At 40.1% G+C, this 23901-nt stretch overlaps 2 protein-coding genes across 20 annotated transcripts in view; one reads left to right on the top strand and one right to left on the bottom strand.

Moving 5' to 3' along the window:
* Positions 1-19809, bottom strand: part of MFSD11 (major facilitator superfamily domain containing 11) — a 26248-nt gene extending 6439 nt beyond the window's left edge. For 3 of the 16 annotated variants that reach the window (XR_011135467.1, XR_011135465.1, XM_068913565.1), the window contains exons 1-13: positions 19495-19809; positions 16904-17060; positions 16519-16687; positions 14339-14394; positions 13163-13270; positions 12626-12705; positions 12431-12527; positions 10194-10252; positions 7632-7773; positions 6698-6738; positions 5689-5754; positions 3454-3579; positions 2344-2518 (exon numbers count right to left, since the gene is read on the bottom strand). Coding sequence is in view for 13 of the 16 variants with exons in the window: in XM_068913565.1 (XP_068769666.1) it covers positions 2344-2518; positions 3454-3579; positions 5689-5754; positions 6698-6738; positions 7632-7773; positions 10194-10252; positions 12431-12527; positions 12626-12705; positions 13163-13270; positions 14339-14394; positions 16519-16614 (1046 nt within the window). In the remaining 3 variants the exon portion in view is untranslated. Of the gene's footprint in view, positions 1-1176; positions 1313-2343; positions 2519-3453; positions 3580-5688; positions 5755-6697; positions 6739-7631; positions 7774-10193; positions 10253-12430; positions 12528-12625; positions 12706-13162; positions 13271-14338; positions 14395-16518; positions 16688-16903; positions 17121-17653; positions 17749-19446 lie in introns of those variants that run through there. The other 13 variants (XM_068913564.1, XM_068913553.1, XM_068913555.1 and 10 more) reach the window with 12 other exon arrangements.
* On the top strand, positions 19806-23853 carry SRSF2 (serine and arginine rich splicing factor 2). Of its 4 annotated transcripts, XR_011135470.1 has the most exons (6): positions 19806-19946; positions 20149-20542; positions 20920-21230; positions 21554-21657; positions 22317-22425; positions 22925-23357. XR_011135470.1 is itself a non-coding variant. In XM_068913567.1 (4 exons), exons 2-3 carry the CDS (start codon positions 20181-20183, stop codon positions 21221-21223), a joined length of 666 nt encoding a protein of 221 aa, XP_068769668.1. In that variant the 5' UTR covers positions 19806-19946; positions 20149-20180; the 3' UTR covers positions 21224-21230; positions 22317-23853. The 4 variants fall into 4 exon arrangements, 1 of the variants encoding a protein (XP_068769668.1); XR_011135469.1 differs by lacking the exon at positions 21554-21657; XR_011135468.1 differs by having other exon boundaries at positions 22317-23357.
* The last annotated feature ends 48 nt before the right edge of the window (positions 23854-23901 follow it).

Genomic DNA, 23901 nt, shown 5'->3' with positions numbered 1-23901 from the left:
TGACATCACACACAACAGATTTAGTTTTTACTTGTTATTTAAATAATGTTCGTTGCAGAAAATGAACGCCCACGCTCAGAAGCATTCATTGCATCACAAATGCAACTCTTTGGTATTTAAAAACAGTCTGGAAACAACACAGCCAAAGCATAAGTGGAATTTAAGATAAAACCCAGATAACCTTTTTTCAGTTTTACCACATCACAAACACTTCTGTATCATAATAGTTAGACGCTTTGACAAGCATTGTTGCTTACTTGCAGTCCATCCTTCTTTAGGATAAAACGTTCGTTAGACCTCACAAAGCATAAAGAACCTTTTAATCCAATGTCTCTCTCATAAGTTATTACACTCACCCAGAAAGATCTAAAATGGAGCACTGCATGAAAATCACTGAAAATAAAGCATTTTTTGAAGGAAGCAGCTGGGATCTATCAAACTAGACAAACCCTGAACTCTGCTCTCAGCACTAGCTTACTATGATGTGACCACGCACGAACAATTTCAACGCTTTGTACCACAATTTTTCTACTGATACCTCTGACTGACTCAGGTCTTGACCTGAAAAGTTTGGTACCAAACAAGGCTAACGCCTGTAAGTGAAATGATCTATCCAGAACACAGCAGTTGCATTCATATAATATGAAGGACTTTTCAGCCAGTCTCCAACTAGCAAAAACAATTTATTTGGGGATTACGGCGACTTAAAAAAAGATAAATAACATAAATTCTTATGTCTACATACTGGTAACTCCCAGTGACATGGTACAACATCCACAAACTCTCCAACCACTATTTAAACAACTCATTTCCTTTTAACTTACTTCTCTATCACCAAAGACTACCTTCAGTAAATAAATCTGGTAAAAATATATTACCAAAAAAGTATACTTATCCATACTTGCCTTTTGACTTCAAACCAGAACAACCAACATCTCTAACCTCCCTCAAAACTCAAAGAGTGGTAGTTCAATAACGTACCACTTACACGAAGCTAAAAAATTTAGCTACTGCTACCTGAAAACTTCTTTTCCTGCTGTGAACAATAACAATTAAAAAACACGTTCCTATCCTGTGCAGAAACAGTACAATTAACCTTCCTGAGCTCATTAAAAAAAAAAGTATTTCAATAATAGACCAATAAAAATGCATTCAAAAGGCTGCGTGATATAATACCTGAACAAACTTAAAGATGGCAAAGGCAGGAGCACTGTCTTCTGAGTAAAGGAATCCCAAAATACTGAGGAGTTGCGTGTTAAAGCAGCTGTCTCCCAGGCCCAACAGAAAGCTGCAGAAAATGGCCACCTCTTTGCTGAAGAAGAAAGAGGAATCAAATCTAAAAGCCTTTCTGTTATACAGCCTACCTAGCTATTGATTAAAGTAACGCCCTGCCCCCCTAAACTATTGCTGTCAAGACTTGTTTGGAAACAGAATAGAACAAAGTTATCAAACTTTAAATTTCAACAGAAAAGAACCGTGAACATTTGGCTGGCAGAAAGAATCGTTTCATTGGATTTTAAATCCTGGAACATTAAGACTTCTGCTACTGGTACCCGCAGTCAACTCTGCGCTGAATTAGAGCTGCTAAAAGAACTCATTTTGGTGCTTGGAGCCATGAAGCCCACAAGGCAGTGATCCAAAGCTGACAGACATGCACAGTGAGCTCATAAAAACTGAAGGAGTATGACAGACAGAGCCATTCCTATTGCAGGAGCTGTACATACTGCAAACGCTACAGTTTGAAAAATAGTCATCTGCACAGTCACAAACACTTAAAATGGCAAATTAGCAGTTGTGTCTGAACAGACTGACAACACTATGTTTACACACAAACTGGCAAAAATATACCCCAACAGAAGGTTGCAAGGATGAGATAAGAAAGCTCCCTAAATTTCTTCCCTAACAGGAGAAGATCTCCTGGCTCCAGGTAGATCAAGTGGGCCTTGACAATGAGCATTCAAATGCTTTGGGAACCAGTACAACAGTGTAAGGCTGGTGCTCTATGCTGTAGTAAAACTGAGCCCAATGCTGTCTCAGAAGAAACTCAATTCCTGACATCTAGTACAATGGTTGTTTCTCACACCTGTTACGGTTATGTTCTCAAACAACAGAAGTGCTACCACATATCATCATACTTTCTATTCCCATGCCATTTAAATTCCTAAGTTGGGTTTGAAATGGTAGACTATCTACAGCTAATAAAAACTGAGAATTCCTGAAAGCCTCTTCTATAGGGTTAGTCACCACACAGACAAATCTTTTGAAGTTACTTTTTCATTAGAAGATCAAGCTGCTTATATATATATCTTCAATTACAACAGTCAAAGGAAAAAGTTTACATACCTTGGAATCATATAAGCACTATTATCTGTTCCTTCCATAGGAGCAATAGGGGCATCACTTGGCATGTTGAAAAAAATTAAATAAAAGGCTATGAAATGCACAATGATGCCTAGCATCACAACAGGGTTCCTGCCAAAGCGATTATTCTTGCTCACTAAACCAAAGATTCCTCCACCTGTAGGAATGGAAGAGATTGGAGAATCATTGTTAGTTAAGAAAACAGAGTTTAATTACTTCCCTTTAAATCAGAAATGGAATAGATGAAGAAATCTTAAAATATTGCAACAAATGCTGAAAATGGATTTTGAACTTCTCCATATTAGATACTGAAAGAGATTGACAGAGCTGAAATCAGCCTCAAGGCATTTGCCACATCTGTCAGCCCTGTTTGCCAAATGACAGAACCTCTGGGTTGTATGTACTTTGCTCACAGCCACTGCTTTCTCCAGTGTTGCAATAGTATCAAGTGACAGGGGATGACCTTCTGCTTAGCTTTCTCATGGTGTCTACAGATTGCTAGCATTTAACACTATAGTGCTTTAGTTTTAGCAAAAAAATACAGTGTATTTGCTTAATTAACCTTATCTGTATTCAATTGCATTTAAATATCAAATTCTCATTTCACATAAGCTTACTCTCTTTTTCCTCCAAGAAATTTAGCAGCGTCATTACTATTGCTCTTTTCTTAAAGAAAAAAAAAAAAAGTAGTATTCATCTAAGAAAAACTACAAATGTAAACAGACTCCTATTTAAAAACAAAATACTGAAACGTTGAAAATTCCCTAATAACATTATGGCCTCGAGTTTCTAAATCTTGTACAGTGCTTTGCACTAAGCCAAAAAGAACACAGAATCTTAAGATTCACAGTCAACAGTACTTCACATCCTAGTCTGCATGCACTGTTTCAGTACAAACAAGATACGATGCACAATTCACAGTGCAATAACAAACAATGTCGACAATTTTTTTATATTTGACTTTTTTCATGTAATCATTGCTGGAAGCTTGAAAGACACTATTCAGTTAAATAGAAACAACATTTTGAATAACTGCAACATCTTAACCTTTTTTTTCCCCCCCACTCGAAAAGTCAGTAAATTTAGACTCACCTAAAATCTCTCCAACACCAATAAAAATACCAGAGAGACCAATAAGGCTCTTCTCTTCATTACCAAACCTATTCACAGCACCAATGCATGTTCCATATACTCCAGAAAAGAAAGTTAATTCCAAACCTTTGAAGGAAGCCAAAGAAAAATGACAAATGAACTATGAGATATTCCTTAAGAAACAGTTCTCAAAAAAAATTATGTCTAAATGCTGTTTTATCTCTACGGTATCTTGAAAATACATATTTTACTGAGATATATGTCATAGGAACAAACAGAGGATGATTTCAGCTATCTAATTATGAGAGTCTCCTATGTCAGTTTGTGCAAACAATATTAGGGAAACACTACATGCCACACTTAGAGTCATATATGCACTTAAGTTCAGTACTGGCTCTGCTGATGCAATTTGGATGCTTTCCCAAAATTCTTAAAAAGCGGTACGTGATATAACACTGTACAATAATTAAGGAAGGGAATTTAAACTCAATTTCAGTGTAAAAAAAAAAAAAAGTTGTCCAAATTATAGCATTTCTGAGGAAGACCCAGAATCACCAATTCACATCCCCAAATCACAATGCGTAGCAAGATTCCTAATATGGAAAAGTAGTAGTGCATGTTAAGTTCTAGTTCATTATGTACGTAAGAATAACTTATTCAAAATTCTTCTTTCCTTCTATTGCCATTACCGTGAGGAAAAAGAGCATAGCTGAATCCGGCTATGGTGACTACAATGATTTTCAGTGTATAAATATCACTTCCTTAACACAAAGTATATTTTAAAGCAATGCAAAGTGTTATGCTTAAACAAATAAAAAAACAGTTTAGAAATTAAACTTGCTATATTTCACCTCTTCTGTTCTTTTCTACTGCAAACAATACAGTGCACCAGCTAATCATCTAGAAGTAGCAGCTATCCAACGTGGTACGTGAACTGCAGAGCCTCAAGAAAGGCTGAATTTTGAACAGCTTTAATAATCAGAATAAAGTTTGGAAGCAAAAACTTCTGTTGACCTTATGAAAATTTGTATTTTCCAACACAAAGTGGCAATCACGACCATTAGCCACCAGATGGCAGCAGTTAATTTTTCCAAGCAGGACTGATTTTTTCAGCTACCTGGAAGATCAAGTTTTGGATTAATCAAGCCAAACTTGACAGACTTCCTTACCTTGCTATCTTGCTTTTTCATTCCCATTGCACTAAATGTCTACGAGTAATTCAGATCAGTCAATTTGGGTTAAAATCAACACTGGAGATACTGTTAAGTAATTTGTGATTCAGATTAGAAGCTGGTGCTGACTTTCTAGCTGCTACAGCTGCCTCTCTACAAGACACTAACTGCACCCTTTGGCAGACACTGCAGCACTATTAATAGTTTATTCACATTTTCAAGTTTTTCTTTTCATGTATAAGAGGTTTTTTTTTTTTTTTAAGTAATGGTAAATCAAAGCTGAGGTCCTGAAGATGCATCTATTCTCAATTAAGCTTAATTTGATCATAAACAGAGCTACATCCGGAGCCAAAAAAAGAGAAAGACACCAAAAAAATCCATTAAAGAATCCCAGTAACATATTTTTGCATCTGACAGTCTTTTTGCAGAAGAACCACTTTAGTTTATGGAAAAAATACATTTATTTTTGTTCTGCGACTCTTACCTTGGTGTAACAATGCCAGAGCAGGTTTAACTAAAGCTGCTAAGAAGAGAGCTCCTATCACTGCAAATACTAATCACAAAAAATGGTAGAAAACGTCTAACGTTTTTCCCAATAGAAGCAACACTAAAATGAGGACTCTCTTAGTAATCTCCTACTCCTCATTACAAGCCTAATGGAGGTGACACTGAAAGCCTCATTTACAGAAATAGATTTAATTCAAATGCAATGCAGTTACATTAACTATCACCCACAACTTATATCAATAAGTTTACTGCCAAATCACATTAAAACAGCTATGTAAAGTTTGCTTAACCCTCAATTTGGGTGACCCAGAACTTTACTGAACAATTTTTATTATATGTCAGTTCTAGAAGAGTTGGAGGAACCTCTCCTCCCATACAGGAATAATTTCCAGAACACAAAAATGTCATAAATCAGTAACCCATTCAAAGACAATTCAAATATTCAAGTAATATTTACAGAAATACAGAAAAACAATCCTGGTCTGGTGTTCTTGGTTAAAATCCCAAACAATGCCCTCATGCTTCTACATGATTATACATTTTGCTTGCTTGATACCTGTATAGGCTGTTGTAACACTGAGAAGTAGAATCTCTTTGGTAAAACTCAGCTTAATAGATTTCTCTGAAAAGAAATAACAACGGAAATTAATGTAACTTCCCCTAACATTATTAAGAGAATCTAAACTTTCTTTTGATCGCTGCTTAAAGTAAAAATAGGTTAAAATCATGAAAATTATGATTTTATTACAGTAAAAATATGGCCCTAAACAGACAGAAGGCGCCTGACTTGCGGTTTAAAAGAAATGAGGTGAAATGAAACCCCTTCTTGTAAGAAACGGAAGGCCAATAGCTGAAGATAGTTAAATGGTTTTCAGTCAGACAATTTTTTACTCACTGCATTTTTGCACTCTCCCAGTTCACAGTGATCATATCTTTAAAGAACAAATAAATTGTCAGCAAAACACCTTCACGTTCTCAAAACCATCCAACAGTCACAGGCAGACAATATCAAACTTCAGGGGAGGTTGCGGACACTTAGAGCTCAAAATTGTTGTTCTTAAGTGACATCATTTGCTGACAAAATAAAACACCGATCAAGCTTTGTTCGTATGATATGGTCATCTGAATGGAGCTCTTTCGAAGTGTAGCCAGCCACTTCGCACCAACTGCCCAGCAATAGTAACTTGCCCACACATTAGTTCAGTGGTTCCCAGGCTTTTCTAGTTGCAAGTCCCATTTCTGCTAGGCTCAAAATCACAAATGCTCATACAGACATCTGAATTTTTATCAGGCTCATAACTCATTGGTCCTGTGTCCCTACACAAACTGTAACCTCCGGCCTGAAAACCACTGCCGTTTGGCAGTCATTTCCCCAAACAGGCTAGCCCAGCAAGGTCTACATTTGAAGTAGAATAACTGAAATGCATTCTTAAACCTGTAACTGCCTGCACATTTTTGTTCTAAGTGATTTTTACATGATTGCATATCAGCAGAATCACGGAAAACGGGAAAGGATATTTCAATTTTTTTTTTTTGAAGCAACTCTTATTTGAAATGGTACTTACTAAAGGCAGCCACTGCTCTCATCATTTTGCTTTGGGAAGACCTGGGTAAATGAACGACTTTAGTCAAAATGGAAAAAAGAAAGAAAAAAAAAAAAAAAACAGCACACACTGTATCCCTGTGGCAGAAAGCAGATTAATTCATTTTTCAAATTTTCTATACATTTTCTAGCCCAGCATTACACATTGAAAGATGCTTACATATTACTAAAAGTTTCTGAGAATCTAAGCTACTAACCACAAAATTTATTTGCTTCCTGGGCCAGTGCATGCTATTCAAAAATTAACCTTAACAGTCTTTCCCTTAAGTAGCATTAAACATTTTTTTCCACTATCGTTACTTGCTCAGGTTTCTCTAATATTTTCACTATTCTATTAATAAAACAAAATATATAAAATAATGCCTCAGGCAAGACTGTACCAGATCTATGTCTATACTGTACCAGATCTATGTCTATATATGCATTTCTAAATTACTCATCATGGTGGTAAAATCATCATCGGCAAAAAGACTGAGAAAAGATGTGACAAACATGTTTCAGTATGTAAAAGGTAAGCTATACAAAGGAAGGGAACAATCTGTGCTCATTCCAACCCTTAAACTGGACTAGCAAGGGCAGGAAAGACTATGAAAGGCCAATACACGTTTAATCCTCAGTGAAGAAAAGAGGTAAATGATCTTTCCAAGTCATTTCTTAACGGAAAAACTTAAGGTGCGGTACTAAGCTCCCTCCTTGAGAATGTCATAAGAACACCACCACTAATTGATGAATTCTTACTTGTTACGGTACAGACACTTCTATTAAATCTATAATTCTACAGGTTGTTCATAACTTTCATGTTTTCGGTTCAGAGAGGAAAGTGAATGCGATTTTCCATAGAGTAGGAGCACACAAACCTGTGTATGTGGCAATACGTTATTACTATAAGCACTTACAAGCTGTCCCCCTGGATTTCATTAGCAGAATCTTCCTCCCCTGGAGTTTTTGTGTCCTCTTGTCTCCTAATCAGAAAGAACAGAACCGTGCCCACAAGACTGATAACAGTCAGAGCAATGAAGACAGTTCTACGATCACTCTCTGGGGAAAAACAAAGTAGAGTCATAACTAGATGTGCAAAAACAATTCTGGTCAAGTCAACTACCTTCAAAGAACTAATATAGGTATACTTTGTAATAGCGTTTAAAATACATACTAAAAGCTGTTGCGTTTTCTATCTTGCCTCATACGTGGAGGAAAAGGTACTCAGTAGCTGGCAAATTCTTGTCTCCACTTTATGATGCCAGTAAAATACTGGCATATTAAATAGCGAAGAGTGTCACTCACATTTTCTGTCATGCAAAGGCTATGACTAATAAGGAGCCAATTAACACAGAAAACACTCATCAGTAGAACGCACACCTTTCAAGACTTGCTATGTCTACTATCCAAAAACCCCTTTAGATTTCTAAAAAAGCTCTTCGTTACCAACACTACAAATATTAGCACTATATAACACCATAAACTGTAAGACCTGGAAACTACAAAGCCCTTTAAAACCACTGAACTCTCAGTAACTGACACAGAATATAACGAGTATCCGAAGGACATTAATTGCTGCCCTATGCACCAGCTCTGCTGCACTAACCAACTTGTTTGGCACAGGAAAGTCTGCCATACAGCAGTCATTCCAATTTACAAATATTAGGCAGAAAAAAATGCTATGAAGTAACTAACAATTGGGATTGAAAAACAGACTGACTGACATTTGGACCAGTGTTCAAGCCTAAAGATTTTGCCTATGCACTTGCATCTATTGCCCCTCTAACTTAAAAGCAAACACAAAATTGTTCCGAGTCAATTAAAAATAATCTGTGTATGGTTACACACCAAAAAGAGAACATGGGCTTGTTCTTGACATGCCTGTTATGTTTCCATATACATAGGAAAAGGAATGAGGGATCGATTTTTCAATCCTGTTAAATCATGCGATACCAACATCTAGCTTTTACTTAAAGAGGACACTCGAGACATTTCAAGTGTTTTCCACGTAAAGAGGGAGACAAAGGTAGCAGTGGAACTCCCTGACTTTTAAGTGCTGTATTCTGTCATTAGCAAGAGCAATGTGATTTAGAATGCAAAGAATTTGGGGCTCACCAGATTCAAAGCACCTCCAGCATTTTCAATAGTGTGTAAGCCTTTGTGTGAAGGGAGAGGGAATGCGGAGTTAACCTTTAAAAATTAACCTGTGATGTGCTACCAAGCCTGCGCCTGTGGAGAAGCTGAAACGACGACTCTAACAGAGATATGAAGTGGACTATTTATCTCAACAAGGCAGTACTTCTGCAGCCTGATAATTATCGTTTAAAAGAAGTTAACATTTTATTCCTTATTGACTACAGAAATATCTTCATCTTTTGAATGTTAGAAAAGTTGAGCATTTTAGTAGATAACGTATTTTTTAGACTGCAATAAAAGACACCCTCACCACCATTATAAAAGAGTTGATTATAAAATCAACTCTATTTACTCATAAAATGTTGTTTTTCCTGCAATACTCATTTTCGTACAATTAAATTCTTAATTTTTGCTCGAGTTTCACCATTGCTGGCCATTTTCTTAGCTGATACCCCCCCACTCGCCTTGCTTACTTACAGTAACAGCTGCCAGCAACCTTCATGTTAAGACCTATGAATTTCAACCACCAACCAGCTTCTTAAGAATACGAATATGTACATGCTGCTCTAATTCCTGCTCCTCAGCAGTCTAGTGCAATGTCAAACATAGAAAATTATAGTATTATAATCCCATTAGGAAGTTAGTGTTGATAAACTATGCCAAGAAAGAAAGACTGAAACTACAGTTCCTTACACACTTTTGCAGCAATTCTGCCAGTTTAAAGCAGCAGCAGCTCACTCTTAGTCCAGCTGGGCATCTCAATCTCTGTCCTGCCATGGCTTTGTCATAGGACAATGACTGGTGCAACCTTGAAATGAACTGGGATGGTTTTCCGTTCTTGTCCTTTATTTCGTAGATTAATCAATTCCCAATCTGATTTAGAGGGCTGGTCTACACAGAGAACTTACTCTGGAAGGGGATACAGTGTGTATCCCCTTTGTGGATGTTAAAACATATAGCTACTCCAGAATATCCTCTCCCATGAAAATGCTTATTTTGGAATAAGCGTGTCTACACAGGGAAAATTCCAGAGTAGCCATTGTGGAACATGTTATTCTAAACTAGCATTATACAAAATTTCCCATGTAGGCAGTATCCTAAAAGAAGGTACTCAAAGCACATTGCATCCAGGAAACAAAGGCACCCCACAGCCCTTGGATTATATATGTTGGAACACTGACTCAAAAGCATACCTTAAAAACAGGGACTATCTAACAATGAGCTGGAAAAAAAAATCATCTGCTATCGTACAAGTTTCTTGCCATTTCCCACTTCATTATTTCATCTATTTGCTCATGTTAACGTACTTCGAAGGATAGCCTTACATAAGCAAGTAAACTCACCTGATATGTGAGTTTTTCCTTGCCAAGCAAAGTATATGTAGAGGTTTCCAAAAAACAGGCTGAAAACAAAGAGGACAACACAGATGAACAGCACTTTTTATGGTAAGATTAAAGTTGCAGCATCACGGTAAGACTACTCTATGCAAAAACAGTATTGTGCAACTGTGAAAGAAATACAAACATTAGTCACATTCTCCGTGCAAACTGCTTACTCAACACACTTACTTTAAATACAGTAGAGGATTCTTCCTCATGATGCTAGCTACTCATTTTTCAGGGATCGAGACACCAGAAGGGGGCAAAAATTGGGAAATCGGCTTCTAAATTGCCTCTGCCACTAGTTTTGGAACTGAATAGTTCAGAGAGCTGACTTGTATCTACCGAGATCATTTTGTAATGATTCCTTAAGAGTGTCATTTGTCTTGCCTGCAGTATTGTCCCAGCAATGCTAAACTGCTTGCTAATGGCTTAAGGGAAATTCTGTGTTCCCCACAGAGAGTTCCCCAAAATATGTTAGTTGTGAATTAGTGGTGACTCGGAACAGCCTTAGAATTAGTTTCCTTTTGTAAAGAAATGCATTTTACTCATTCCAAAGCATACGATTAGCTGAGTTGGTGGAAACTACTACTCTGATAATGTAATGATATGCTAATTCCTGCATCTGAAACTTAAGGAAAAGGAGAACTGCCCCCCTGGTTCAGATCAACGGTCCATCAACTCAGTATTTTGTCTCAGAAAATGGCATTAAGGCACACCATTTAAGTCAAGCGCATGAGTATAGCTACTTTCTGCCATTCATCCCCCTCACTCTCTCCCAATATCCAGAATTTCTGTATCATGGGTTGGAAAAGATATAAGCCTGCCTAATCCTTTTAGGAATCATTAATCAATCATTAATTAATTTGCTTAATTAATCAATCATTAATTTGCTTAATTCCTTTTTGAACTTGCTGACATTTTCCAACTCCACAACCTCCTATGACACCAATTTCCAGAAGCTGACTACCCATGCCTAGAGGTACTTTATTTTATCTAATTCAAACCAATCTTCTACTGGCTTAACCAAGCGCCCTGAGTTCTGGTATGGCATTGCATTTGGCACTACATTCAGCCCATCTGCTGCTTTCAAGATTTGGTAACCCATGAGTATAACCTTCCTCAGTCTTTTCTTCAAGCTGAAGAGTCTCAGACTTTTTAGTCTCTCCTCAAGGCAGCGGCTCCATCTTCTTGTGCACTTCTTCTAGTCACTTTTCCCTAACTCCATTATGTTCTTCTTGAGATGCAGAAACCTCATCTGCACACGTTACCCAAGAGCACACTAAGGTTTCACATACAACATACCATCCTCTGTGTTATACTCGGAGCCATCCTTGATGCCCAACGCTTTGTTGGCTTTTTCAGCTATTTGCACATTAAGCCAATGATTGCAGAGAACTGTCAACAGCGACTCCAAGATCTCTTTCCTGATTTCTGACTGACTGACTGACTGCTCCAAGTTCAATTACTTCAGTTCAAATTATTAGAGAGCAGCAAGGGCCGGTTACTCCTTAAGGGATGCGGAGCAGAGTAGGGACAAGCAGGGCAGACCCAAAGGTCGTAGCCAGGTTCAACCAAGAGTCCAGATCATCAGGCAAGGCTGTGGCAATGAAGCAGGTCCAAGGTCAAGCCAGGAAATCAGCTCATGGGTCAGAACCGTTCGTTGTTCTGCATCTACACAGTCAACAAACGGATAAGCACAGGCATGGCTGAAGCTTGGCTAGAGATCAGTACTCCTCCAGCCTAGCTCTAGAAGAGCTGAAGACCCAAGGCTGAGCTTAAATGGAGCTCCTGGGCCCCAGAAGGTGTGGTGGAGGTCCCAGGTGAGGTTGGTCAGGGCCATTAAGGCTTATCAGTGCACTCAGGGCCCTGACACATATTACCACCACCCTCCACGATCAACAAGATTTTCGCCAGATGTGAAGGGTATCAAATGCTCCCATAACAGAGATGTACCTTCTAGCATACCAAGAGCAGAGGCCTACAATATAATTTTTATTCATTGTTCTATACTGCACAATAGAAATGTTGTTCCCAGCTCATTGTTCTATATTGCACAATAGAAATGTGGCTTCCAGTTCTCCCTTCCGCTTCATTGTCTGCAGTGCTGATATTTTTTCATAAGTCTCCCACTTATGAAAAAGTATAAAAAGTAAAAGGTGCACATGACCAAAGAAAGAGATTTAACAAATAAAGCTTACCTAGACTGTAAGAGTGCCCAAAATATTCCACTGTTCCTTCCAATGGTGTTTTCATCCGAATTTACAGTCAAGCAATTTCCCTGTGCCGTCCATAGTACTGAAACAAACAAAATATATTGGTCAAGAAAGAAAAACATTTTACAAGTATATACAAATGCAGTGAAGAACAACAAGCAAGTTAAGAACAATGCTTACCAGCAGCTGCAACGCCAATAAAAACAGAAGCAGTGTAGAAAGCCCATGTAGAAGGCTGGATAAAAACTGCAATGTATAAGCTAGAAAAGAACAGAACAGTTCATTGAATATAGATTTAAAATAGACAATGTTCTTTAACAATTAGATATCTTACTTAGCTTCCTCTAAATCAACTCCTCCCTCCCAAGTGAACTTTGAAAATAGTTCAAGTCATATGTCAAAACAGGTAATCTTTTTACTCCACTAAACATGTATCACTTGTTTTTAATATAGGCATTAACCTAAGACTACAACCTGAACTCCGTAGTCAGCCAAGCCTAAAAATGCTGTAGGGGAAAGAAAAAAAAGCTCCATTTCCAGTAGGCTGGAGTATCCTGAAATTACAGTTATATCTAATGATACAGATATGTGAATATTTGTGCAAGAAGATGCCTTATTTAGCCCCATACAAGCTCACGTAGGGCACGGTAGCCTTACGTGTGAAAAAGTAAAGGAGACTTCAAAGCAGGCAGGCAACAATTCAAAAGTAGTACTTACCTATAAAATACGCCACTAATGACCATGGAGAGTTGAGGTCCTATTATTGCAACTATTGAAGGTGAAATAAGATTTGATGCAGAGAATACTCCATAAATAACGGACATGCTACATAAATAAACAACAAAGATGATTAAGTACTTAAAATAAAATGTAGGGTTCAAGGGCAGCTGATTTAAGAAGACTGTTCAAATCATTCCAAAGTATCAAGTTAAGTGCATACATAACTTAAGTAACTGCACAACTTCCATATTCAAACATTTTCTTCCTTTCTGTTATTAATTACCTTCATCTGTTGCACTTTATCTTAATATAGCAATATAGGGGTGTACAGTATTTCTTGGATCACTGAATCCAGTCCCAAACTATTGCAGGCAATCACATCTTGTAATTTATGACAGGAATTTGTCAAACCATGACTTAACAAGAGCTACTGTATTTTGTGCCCAGTATTTCTAAGGGAGAATATTCCAGACCCTCATTCATCTTTTAGTAAGGTTTTAATTTTCCTGCCAAATATACCACAGAGATTTTATAGACATACTCTTGTGCCAGCTGTATTTTTAGTTTAAATTAAAACAGTAAACCCGTTAAAGCAGCAACCAAGTTTTCCTACGTGACGGGTCAATTTGGTGTACAAAAAGTCCCTGATCATGCTTGAAGTGGAAAGTGAATACTCCAGAAGTGAGTCGGCCTTTTCACAGCTTTGAACCTTGCTTCTCTTCTTGTCTTTCTGACTGCTCCTTTCGCCTTTGTGTTGCGATCTCTCCTGCAAGTTGATCCGCACAACCTATTCTACACAACGGCACAGAGGTGCACAAAGGAGAACAATCAAGGCCTTAGTTAGCAGTTGCACTTAAGAAAAAAAAAAAAAAAAAAACTTCCACGTTCTTCATCTCCTAAGACAAAAACCTGAGCATGTGATGCCTATATAGTGGTTTTTCTGCCTGCCAAGAAAATATGCAGAATAGGTTTGCAGTTCAATTAGACACTAATAATTCATAGTAAAACTAGACTGTTTAAATATGAAAAGAACATGTTTAAAACCGTTTTAAATGTTATTAAATTGTGAAATCAGCAGAACATTACAATCTCTTGAGAGTATAACTCTACTAGATGTAATTACAACTAGCTTCACCCTGCAAGAAGCAAAGTAATGAGATCTGTGTAAATTACCTTGTATAGCCACTGCCATGAAAATCTGTGTTGTTTAAATTTGTGATAACCGTTTGCTGTGAGGAGAAAACCATATGTATTAACATGTTAGAAAGTATCTTCTAGTTTTCAAATATTTGCATTAGATGAAGCCAAAACTAAAAGTCAGAATTGGTCATTAGTAGATTCTAAAAAGTACTCAAAATAATTAAAATGTTAATTACAACTCACAACGCTTCTGCTATGAAAAACAGCGTTACTGGGCTACCCGTTTACTAGTATGAGAAATTTTCCAGGAGACAGACTCCAGTACTATACTCTGGCCATAACAGCAAAGACACGCTATCCTCACAAAAACAGAGTTACGGTTTCTCTCTCGCGTGCCACGGAAAAAGAACACTTTGCTCTAGAGCCACCTTACCTCTTTCAAACATCTAACGTAGATGCCTAATTTTGGCGCAGTGTCACCCTATGCTCCCTCTCTACTCAATTAAGAAAGAGGGACTTCTAGATACAAGTAAGATAAATCATCCTAGGGAGATGCCTATCTCTTCGACCTATATATAGATGAAATAAAAAGCAATGGTGGTTTATCACCTATCACCGTGTGTTTTCCCTTTGTTTCACTGTACCTTGTTTATGCTTGGAGCAACCACAGATTAAACCATGGAATTAAGATCTGATTCCTTCACTTCAGGTGAGGAATAGATACTAAAGGTTTATTTATGAAAGCATGACCTAATGAGATATTTGACAGGGAAACACATATGTTCAAAGCAGTAATTAGAATGTTATGACTTTATAAGGATTTCATCAGAGATCTTAGGTATTTCAAAAAACTTTTGTTTCCCAAATCACCTTAGGTAGATACGCATGACTTTCCTCATTTAATACAGTGGAAACGGTAGAAGTTGCACAGTACTCTTAATCTGATCTATCAGCTTCTGCTAAGAGTTTCCATTCTCTTCCTCTTCCCATTAAGTTCCCTGTTCTTTTTTTTTTTCCTTGCATCAGCTTTAGTGATCATGAGACCACGCAGTTAGTTGGATAGGCTGACAGATCTGATTGAAAGTCATTTTAATAGATTAGCTGATACAATACTTAGCATGATTGCACGATCTCTAGGTCAAACTCAGTGAGGTGCTGAGAATTCACTGCTTAAAGGGAGGGGTGGAGAGTAAAACCAGGATCACCTCTTCCAGCCGGAATCGGAAATTAAATCGGACTAAGAGTAATATGAAATTGCACCCTAAAATACAGAAACTGAGCAACATCTACAAAGTCTGTAGAATTAGGAACAGAATGTCTACGATCACTGATCATGCTGTACTATGATTTTTACAAAAACTGTTTTAAGCAATTATTTCTATAATGCAATGAAGGACATTTATACATCTGACCCAAAAAGGATTCTTCCTGCATGCAAGAAAAGAGAAGCTGTAAGGCCTGTATGCTGAAGAAGTATTTGGAGAATATAACCCTCTCTCAGGCATATACCTAATATTGAAAGTAATGTCAACATCTAAGTTAGAGGATCTGAGCTAAGCACATTAGTAGCAGGATTATAACAATTTAATTAGTAGGAATGCAATCTGCTTTTAAGAGTAGATGTACTTTATTTCCAATTTTGCTTCAGCATGCAAAGAGATACAATACATAAGTAGAAAATTATTTATTTTGACAGAAGGTGACTTGGCAGTTCTAGCAATCGTGGAAGTCTGACTACTTGTCAGATGTTGTCCTCATACACCCTCACTGTCTAGTTTGTCAAAACACAAAATATGCCAGATTAGGCAAGACACTAGGAGAAACTAAGGGGCATGGTTAATAACTACATCTTAGTCAAATATTTTTGAAGATACTATACAGAAAAATAAGAAATACGAAAAGTCTAATTTAATTGTTAAATATTGCAAGCGTCAATGCAGATATTATTTTAAAGTACAAACATCTGATAGGAGTCATTAATTTTCTGCTTTCTAAGCAGACACAGTTACATACATAGCTATGATATCTTAAAGAAACCAAGTGCTTAAACATCCAGTTAAACACTTAACAAAAAGAAAGGAGATAAAATGTCAAGATGTCTTGCAGAATAAAAAATCCCAAGTAAAGTAGCTATTAGCATTAGAGTAGACAGAAGACTAGAAAAGAAGAGTAACTGTGATACAAATGTGGCATGTTTTGAAATTCACACCTACCGCAATATTTCCACATGTTTGGAAAGCAGTAAATATAAACATAAACGAGACTCCCAAAATAAGTATGTTGAAAAGTTTTTTTGATTCAGGAGACATTTTGTGTTTTCTTGGGAAGCTGTCAGCCTCAGTCTGGAAAAACACTTCCTCTTTAAAAGTTTCCTCTGAAGCGCTGGTAAAAACAAATAGACAAACAAAAAGAATAAAACAAAAAAGAAAGCTTCAAAAATGACAATTGCTTGCAGCTACTTGTTAACTGTTAGGACGCAATCACCAACAAATCCAAAAATGTGATGACTACCTTATATAAATGTACAGCAAAATCTGTAAGCGAAAAAAACAAAGATAAAGGTTGGGTACAAAAGGTAAAGATAAAGATCCTCTCTACCTTCTCCCATGGAGTTTACAGAGCAGGCTGCAGTGTGTTACTTCTCCATGTCATCTCCGCAAAAGAAGCAGTTTTCCAAATACTGAACTAGTTAATCAGCTCAGGTTTTTTTGCCATTGTTCTGAACCAGGATTCTGGTCAAAAGCCATTAGATCACCTGACAAAGGAAAGAGGAGACACACAAGTCATGCCATTCATGTTCCACAGGAAATAAGGAATATTTCACAATAAAGATCAGCTGACCCAGACTAGAAAGCCCTTGTGCACTATGGGAAATGCAGTTTTATGAAAATGTACTTTTTCAACTGCAAAGGGTAGACCTCTCCTAATCCTTAAAATAAGATTTGTACTAGTTATTTAGAATAGCATTCTCTATCCACTACATAATAAAATATCTGGCAAGGTAAAAAAGCTCTTAGAAGTGTTCTGAGAAAATTGTCCAATTAGCTTAAGTGAAAAATACAAAAAGTCATTCCAAAGCAAAGATTATTCCACTCAGGAGAAATGGTTTCAGTGTCACTAACATCTCTGCTCTTCTCACCGCTTCCGTTTTTGTCATCTTATCGACTCTGGAACAGAAACCGAGCCTTTATAATCTTTCACTACTTTGTCTCAGAAACATGCCTTCTCAGCAACTACATGTTTTTATTTTTACTTTATAGTATTTTACATGAGAAAGGTCAATTAAGCCCAAAGTTTATATCTTTGTTAAAATGTCAGCAAAATTAGAACAGGTCACGTATCTCGTACTGGCTGAATGCATGCTTCTTACTGTTATTTTCTATTATATATCCCCTCGGGCCTCCAAGTCAGGACTGGCATTCAGCGAAGTCAGCTCCGCTTAACTGCAGGACAAAGAGATAGGGAAGGAAATCTAGAACTGACTGAAGACAGTGACAATTCAGCAAATTTTACCTTTGCTTATCTGCCTTAAAGGACATATCAATAATTTGCATCCCAGCTATCATTACATATTTATTATTTCTTGTTAATTCCTGAGCTGTATTTTTAGAAGTGTCATGGATTCGTGGATTTTTAAGCTGTATTTGATTTTTATTTGTGGAAGAAAATCAATATGATTCTTCAAGGGCTGCTTTAGAGATTGGAGCATGACAGACTTGCTTTTTAATTCAAGCAAAGCTCTCCTCTTTCCATATTATGAGCCTACAGTAACGGATTTTTAAGATCCTATTTTGACAGTTCCCTTAAACTGGTATCTCAACACAAGGCAAGAAGGGGAGACTGACAGGGAGGGAAGCGAGTGCTGGAGCAATTCTTTCAGTAACAGCAGCAGCTTACGATGATCTAAAGTAATTGTGAAAAGAATAAAGGATATGGGAAACTCCCTCTGTCATTTTAAGGGAATCAAGAAAAATAAGTATTTTTTTTCCGTAGGGAAAGGATTTCAGTAGGCAAATGAGAAAATTTTAAATCAAATCACTCTGGGGGAAAGAAAGAGCAACGCAGCATGAACAAATAAATTAAACCAAGTCCAAATATATTAATTGATTTATTTTGTAGTTGGTGCTCCTTGTTTTGTATCAATGTCACTGCCTACTTTTATGCTTCACAGTAAGAAATATCAAACATAGAATTACAATAAGAACAAGGGTTCAAAACCTAGTATCGAATTTGCTTTCTCAGTTTTTTTCCTCGTTATCGATATTGTCCTTGTGTAAAGGAATCAGGAGAGAATCATCTCTTTTGCACTATCATGAAAGGCACGGGCACAGACATTTACCCTTGTTGTAAGACAAGGGCCAGATATCACAGTTTACGCCCGAGGTTTAGGCAATTTTATTCAGCGCCTGGAAACAGAGCAACAATTTGGGGGCCGGGGGAGTCACTTCCGCTGAATTCCCTAGCAAAACTCCGGGAATTTGCTTGTCACCCTCGCACAAGGGCTGGGCCCGTCTTCTCCCCGGTTCCAAGGTTAGCGCTTGCGCTGCCACAGCCTCAACTTTCCAAGAACACACGGCGGCACGGCAGGACTCGAGCCTGACGCTTCCCAGCTCGCACCACAGCGCTCTCGCAAGCGCTCGCTGGACACCGCATCGTTAGCGGCCGGCGGAGGAGCGGGCGCCCGAGAAGCGCACGCACTCACGCCGCCGCCAACACACCGCAGCCTGCGCCTGTCGCAGCGCGCCCAGCAACGGGCGCAAAAGAGCGCGGAAGACGCAAAGACCAAGACGGGCGGCCCGGCTGGCCGGCGGCGACGAGAGCGCGGGCAGCGCCCGCGGCGGCCTGCCCCCACGGCGGCGCCAGGGGCTCCCGCGGCCGCGCCGGCGGGCGAAAATGGCACCTCCCGCCGCGGCTGCGGCTGCGCCCGCGAACGGCTCTTCACGGCTCCCCGGAACAGCCGCCGCCACACGGCCCGAGCTGAGGGGCCATAAGCCCCCTCCCTACCCCTCCCCCCCGTGACCCCCGGCCCCACCTGCACCTCCCCCCGCCCCGACCCCTTCTCCTCAGCGTCCGCCATTTTAAACCGTCACCTTCCCCCCCACCCCCTGGCACTGGAAAAGTTTTTTTTTTTTCCTCCACACCGTAAAGGTTTTTCCGGCGTGTTCTTCCCCCTTCCCGAAAACACCTGCCTCTGCTTAATTCCGTTTTTTTCGCTGTTTTCAGCACGCACTGTTTAAAATTTCCCCGCCTCCGTCGATTCCTTCCGGGTCACGGCGGAGCACCTTTAACGGTCACTTTAAAAAACAGAAGAGTTATTAATCTAAAGAGCGATTTTCTGTTCGCCCTACAAGACCGCCTCCAGGAACCGCGGTCGGCAAATTAAAAAGAATAATAATTAAAAAAAAAAAAGCCCTAACGGCCACCGCCCGCGCGGAGGCCCCGCTTCACGGCGCGGGGCCGGCGAGCGAGCGCGCGCCAGGCGGCGCCATCGCTTCCGGGTCGGCGGCGGCCATTTTGTGGCGTTAAGTAGGCGAGCGCGGGCGGCGCCCCGCTCATTTCCTCGCAGCAGCGGGCAGGGGCAGCTGTTGCTGGTGCTTCGTCTCCGCTCCGGCCTTAGGCCACCTCCCCCCGGACCCCGGAGGTGGGTGCCTGCCGCTCCCTTCATCCTTCCCTCCCGCTGTGAGCTTTCCTGCCTCGCTTTCCCCTATGCCCTGTAGCTTCCCTCCTTCCTGGACTCCGCTCGGCCGCCGCTGCGGCGCCCCCTCCCCGGTGTGAGGCGCTTCGTGCTCGGGGCCGCGCCGCCTCCTGACTCGACCCCCTTCCCTCGGGTTTCTTCTCCTCAGCCGCAACCGCCCCTCGGGGGCTTTTGCCCGCCATGAGCTACGGGCGCCCCCCGCCGGACGTGGAGGGCATGACGTCCCTCAAAGTGGACAACCTGACCTACCGCACGTCCCCGGACACGCTGCGGAGGGTCTTCGAGAAGTACGGCCGCGTGGGCGACGTCTACATCCCCCGGGACCGCTACACCAAGGAGAGCCGCGGCTTTGCCTTCGTCCGCTTCCACGACAAACGCGACGCCGAGGACGCCATGGACGCCATGGACGGGGCCGTGCTGGACGGCCGCGAGCTCCGCGTGCAGATGGCCCGCTACGGCCGCCCCCCCGACTCGCACCACAGCCGGCGGGGCCCGCCGCCGCGCCGCTACGGCAGCAGCGGCTACGGCCGCCGCAGCCGCAGGTGAGCGCCGGGGGTGGGGCGGAGGCGGGCGGCGAGGTTTCAGCAGCGAGGAGGGGACCCGGGACAGAGCCGTGCGCCTGCACGCTGGGGCCGCTCGGGGTTTGGGTTTTTTTTAATTCTCTTTTACGCGGAGGATCTTGTGGGTGGGGAGCTTCAGTAGTAAAGGCACGTGGAATTCCCCCGGAGCCGGAGGGTTTGGCCCCCGTGTGGACTTAGCTCCCGGCCACTCACTCTCAACAATGGCGCCTTCCTAACACTCGTTTTCTCGCCCACGTGGGCCCTGTTCCGCCCTCCCTGTCCCAAAGTCCTCGCGGGAGTCTGTTGCGCCGCCTGTGTTCAACTCTTAACGCACTCCTTCCGCCCTTTCTGTATTTCAGCCCTAGAAGACGCCGTCGCAGCCGATCTAGAAGCAGGAGCCGCTCCAGATCCCGCAGTCGGTCCCGCTACAGTCGGTCCAAATCCCGGTCTCGCACACGCTCTCGATCTCGCTCCACCTCGAAGTCTAGGTCTGCCAGGAGATCCAAGTCAAAGTCCTCGTCCGTCTCCAGATCACGGTCCAGGTCGAGATCTCGGTCCAGATCTAGAAGCCCTCCACCTGTCTCAAAGAGGGAATCTAACTCCAGATCCAGATCGAAGAGCCCTCCCAAGTCTCCAGAAGAAGAAGGAGCCGTATCCTCTTAGGAAAACGGTAATGTACCTTGGGAACAGCACATGTTGCATGTTACTTTATTATAGCACTTAAATGGGGTGTTGGGTAGTACTTGGAGTATTAATAGCCTGAACCAAGTGAATCCTAACGGGGCACGTTGTTAGCTTTTTTTCTTTGAGCAGTGCTTTTTGGTTATTGGTTAGGGAAGTTAATACCGAAGGGCTTTCTACAGAGGACGTTTTCATGTTTTGTTGAGAGATTAATGGCTTGGTTTTAATAAAATATTGTATGAGACACAACCTATTATGAAAATGACTATTTCTTACTGTATTTATCCAACATCTGCATTTTCCCCTTTAAAGCTGCGGTCTCCTGTTTGCTAAAAGAATATTGGCCAGTATTGCAGATTTTAACTGATTTGGCTGATCCTCCAGGGACCAGTTTCTGTGGGCGTGTGTTGGAGCAGGTTTGTCTTTAAATGTTAAAGATACACTATCCTTTTATAATGGAACATCGGTTCAGTGACCATTATACTGACTGGAGGTAACTGTTCTAGAAAAGTGGCAAATTCACTGCAATGAGAAAACAATGGAAACTAGTTTTTCCTCAAGTGAAGATCTTGAAGAGGCTTCTGAGGATACACTGGGTGGGGAAAGGATAGTGTGTCTTTAACCCCTCGAACTGTTTGGTCCTGTTTTTAAAAGGAAAGGGCCTAAGTTAGCTCTGAAGTTAGATAACTGTAGCAAAATTAGTGACATGTTGTTTTTGAATGCTAATTGAAGTTTAGTTAAGTCTTTTATCAAGAAGTACTAGTTTTATGTAACTTTTATAATAAAACTTAAACAATTTATCGCTGAACAGGCTGAATTCAAGTTAATGGTGGTTTGATCTACAGCCTGATGTTTATTCTTTGCTGTAACTAAATACTTTTACAGAAGCTCACATTTGGCCTCTGAATTAAAGCAACATGTGGGGGGAGGTGGAGCACGCTATGATAATTCCTAAAACTTAACAATATTAGGCAAAGCCAGTTGAAACACACCTAGAAGTTTACCTGAAGTCATCCACACAACAACAAAGAGACGTGGTAGAAACGTGGCTGAACTTTTCTTTCTTCAAACCTAGATGCATCAGATAGAGAATCTACATAAAGGACGCCTTTGGGGGGAAAAGATCGCTTGAGTCTTCAATCCATTGGAGAGACCCCTGGCACAAGCAACCAGCTGATGAAAAGGTTATTTTGTAACATTTTGTCTAACTTTTTACTTGTTTAAGTTGCGCCTCAAGTGGCAGATTTTACATTTTATGTGCCATTTTGTTGCTGTTATTCAAATTTCTTGTAATTTAGTGAAGTGAACGACTACCGATTTCATTATTGGCTTGGATATTTGAGGTAAAACTTCATTTTTGTTTATATAGTGCTGACTTTTATTTGAAATTAAACTGATGGTAACTTGCTGCCTCCAGTTTCATACTGAGGAAACATGCAGCCGTTATATGCTGAGTAGCTAACTGTCAAAAAGTATTCTCAATTTTGTCTTCATTCCTTAAATAAAATTCTGCAAAACTTCAATTTGAAATTTACTGTAAATGCTTTTTTACTTTGAATTCAAATAGTATCTTCAGATCCAAATTGGTAGAAATCTTTTCAGGTGACAGTTGATTTTTTTTTGAAAGGATTGTTTTATCAGACTCAATTCTAATCTCTTCTCTTATGTATTTTTGTGCACTAGGCGCAGTTGTGTAGCAGTTGAGTAATGCTGGTTAGCTGTTAAGGTGGCGTGTTGCAGTGCAGAGTGCTTGGCTGTTTCCTGTTTTCTCCTGATTGCTCCAGTGTAACGATGCCTTGTCGTGCAGAAACAAATGGCTGTCCAGTTAATTAAAATGCCTGACAACTGCACTTCCAGTCACCCGGGCCTTGCATAAAAATAATGGAGCATACAGTGAGCACATCTAGCTGATGATATACACACCTTATTTTTTCCAGAATGGTAAATCTCACCAACATACATATACGAACTTACATATGAGAAATGTAACGTTAACAAAGAAATGGTTCATTCCTTTGTAAGTACTGATTGGTGTATCTTTTGCTTAAGACATTCTGTACTATACCCACTGTCTCTGTAGTTTAATATTAAACATTTTTGTGTTAACTTTTCTCAACTTAATGTCTGAGCTTATTTTTAGCTTGAAAAGATTTCTGCAATTATACTGTCAATGTTTTAACTTCTATATAGTAACTGAATGCATTCTATTGCTTCTAAATACTATCTACTGGGGTTGCTTTTAAATTACTAAGGGCAAACTTACTAGTGTTGTGACTAACCAAAACACTGTAAGACAAATATTGCACACCAAACTCTAAAAACAGAATTAGGCAGGTCTGTTGGATCTTGTTATGGAAAATACACACTGAGCAGTACTAATTGCATTTGCTGTGCGCTTGCCCTGACTCAACAGGCTGCTGCTTGAGGGTAGCTAATCTTACAGTGGTGAGGCTTTCTTGAGTTGGATACTAAATGAATTGTAACTTCAACCATCATATGTCAAGGGTTATTGTAATGCCTTGTTAACTTCATGCATGTATGTTAAATGGAACTGGAAACACCTGAATACTTAAAATCTGGCTTGATTGAGGATTAAAAATACTTTTCTATGAGCTGAGGAGTTTTGTATGTTCCAGGACTGCATGGCTGGCAGCAGTCTA

This window comes from Struthio camelus, chromosome 19 (genome assembly GCF_040807025.1).
Source record: "Struthio camelus isolate bStrCam1 chromosome 19, bStrCam1.hap1, whole genome shotgun sequence".
Classification (NCBI taxonomy): domain Eukaryota; kingdom Metazoa; phylum Chordata; class Aves; order Struthioniformes; family Struthionidae; genus Struthio; species Struthio camelus.
Note: the sequence above shows the minus strand (reverse complement) of the source record. Positions and strands in the feature narration are given on the sequence as shown.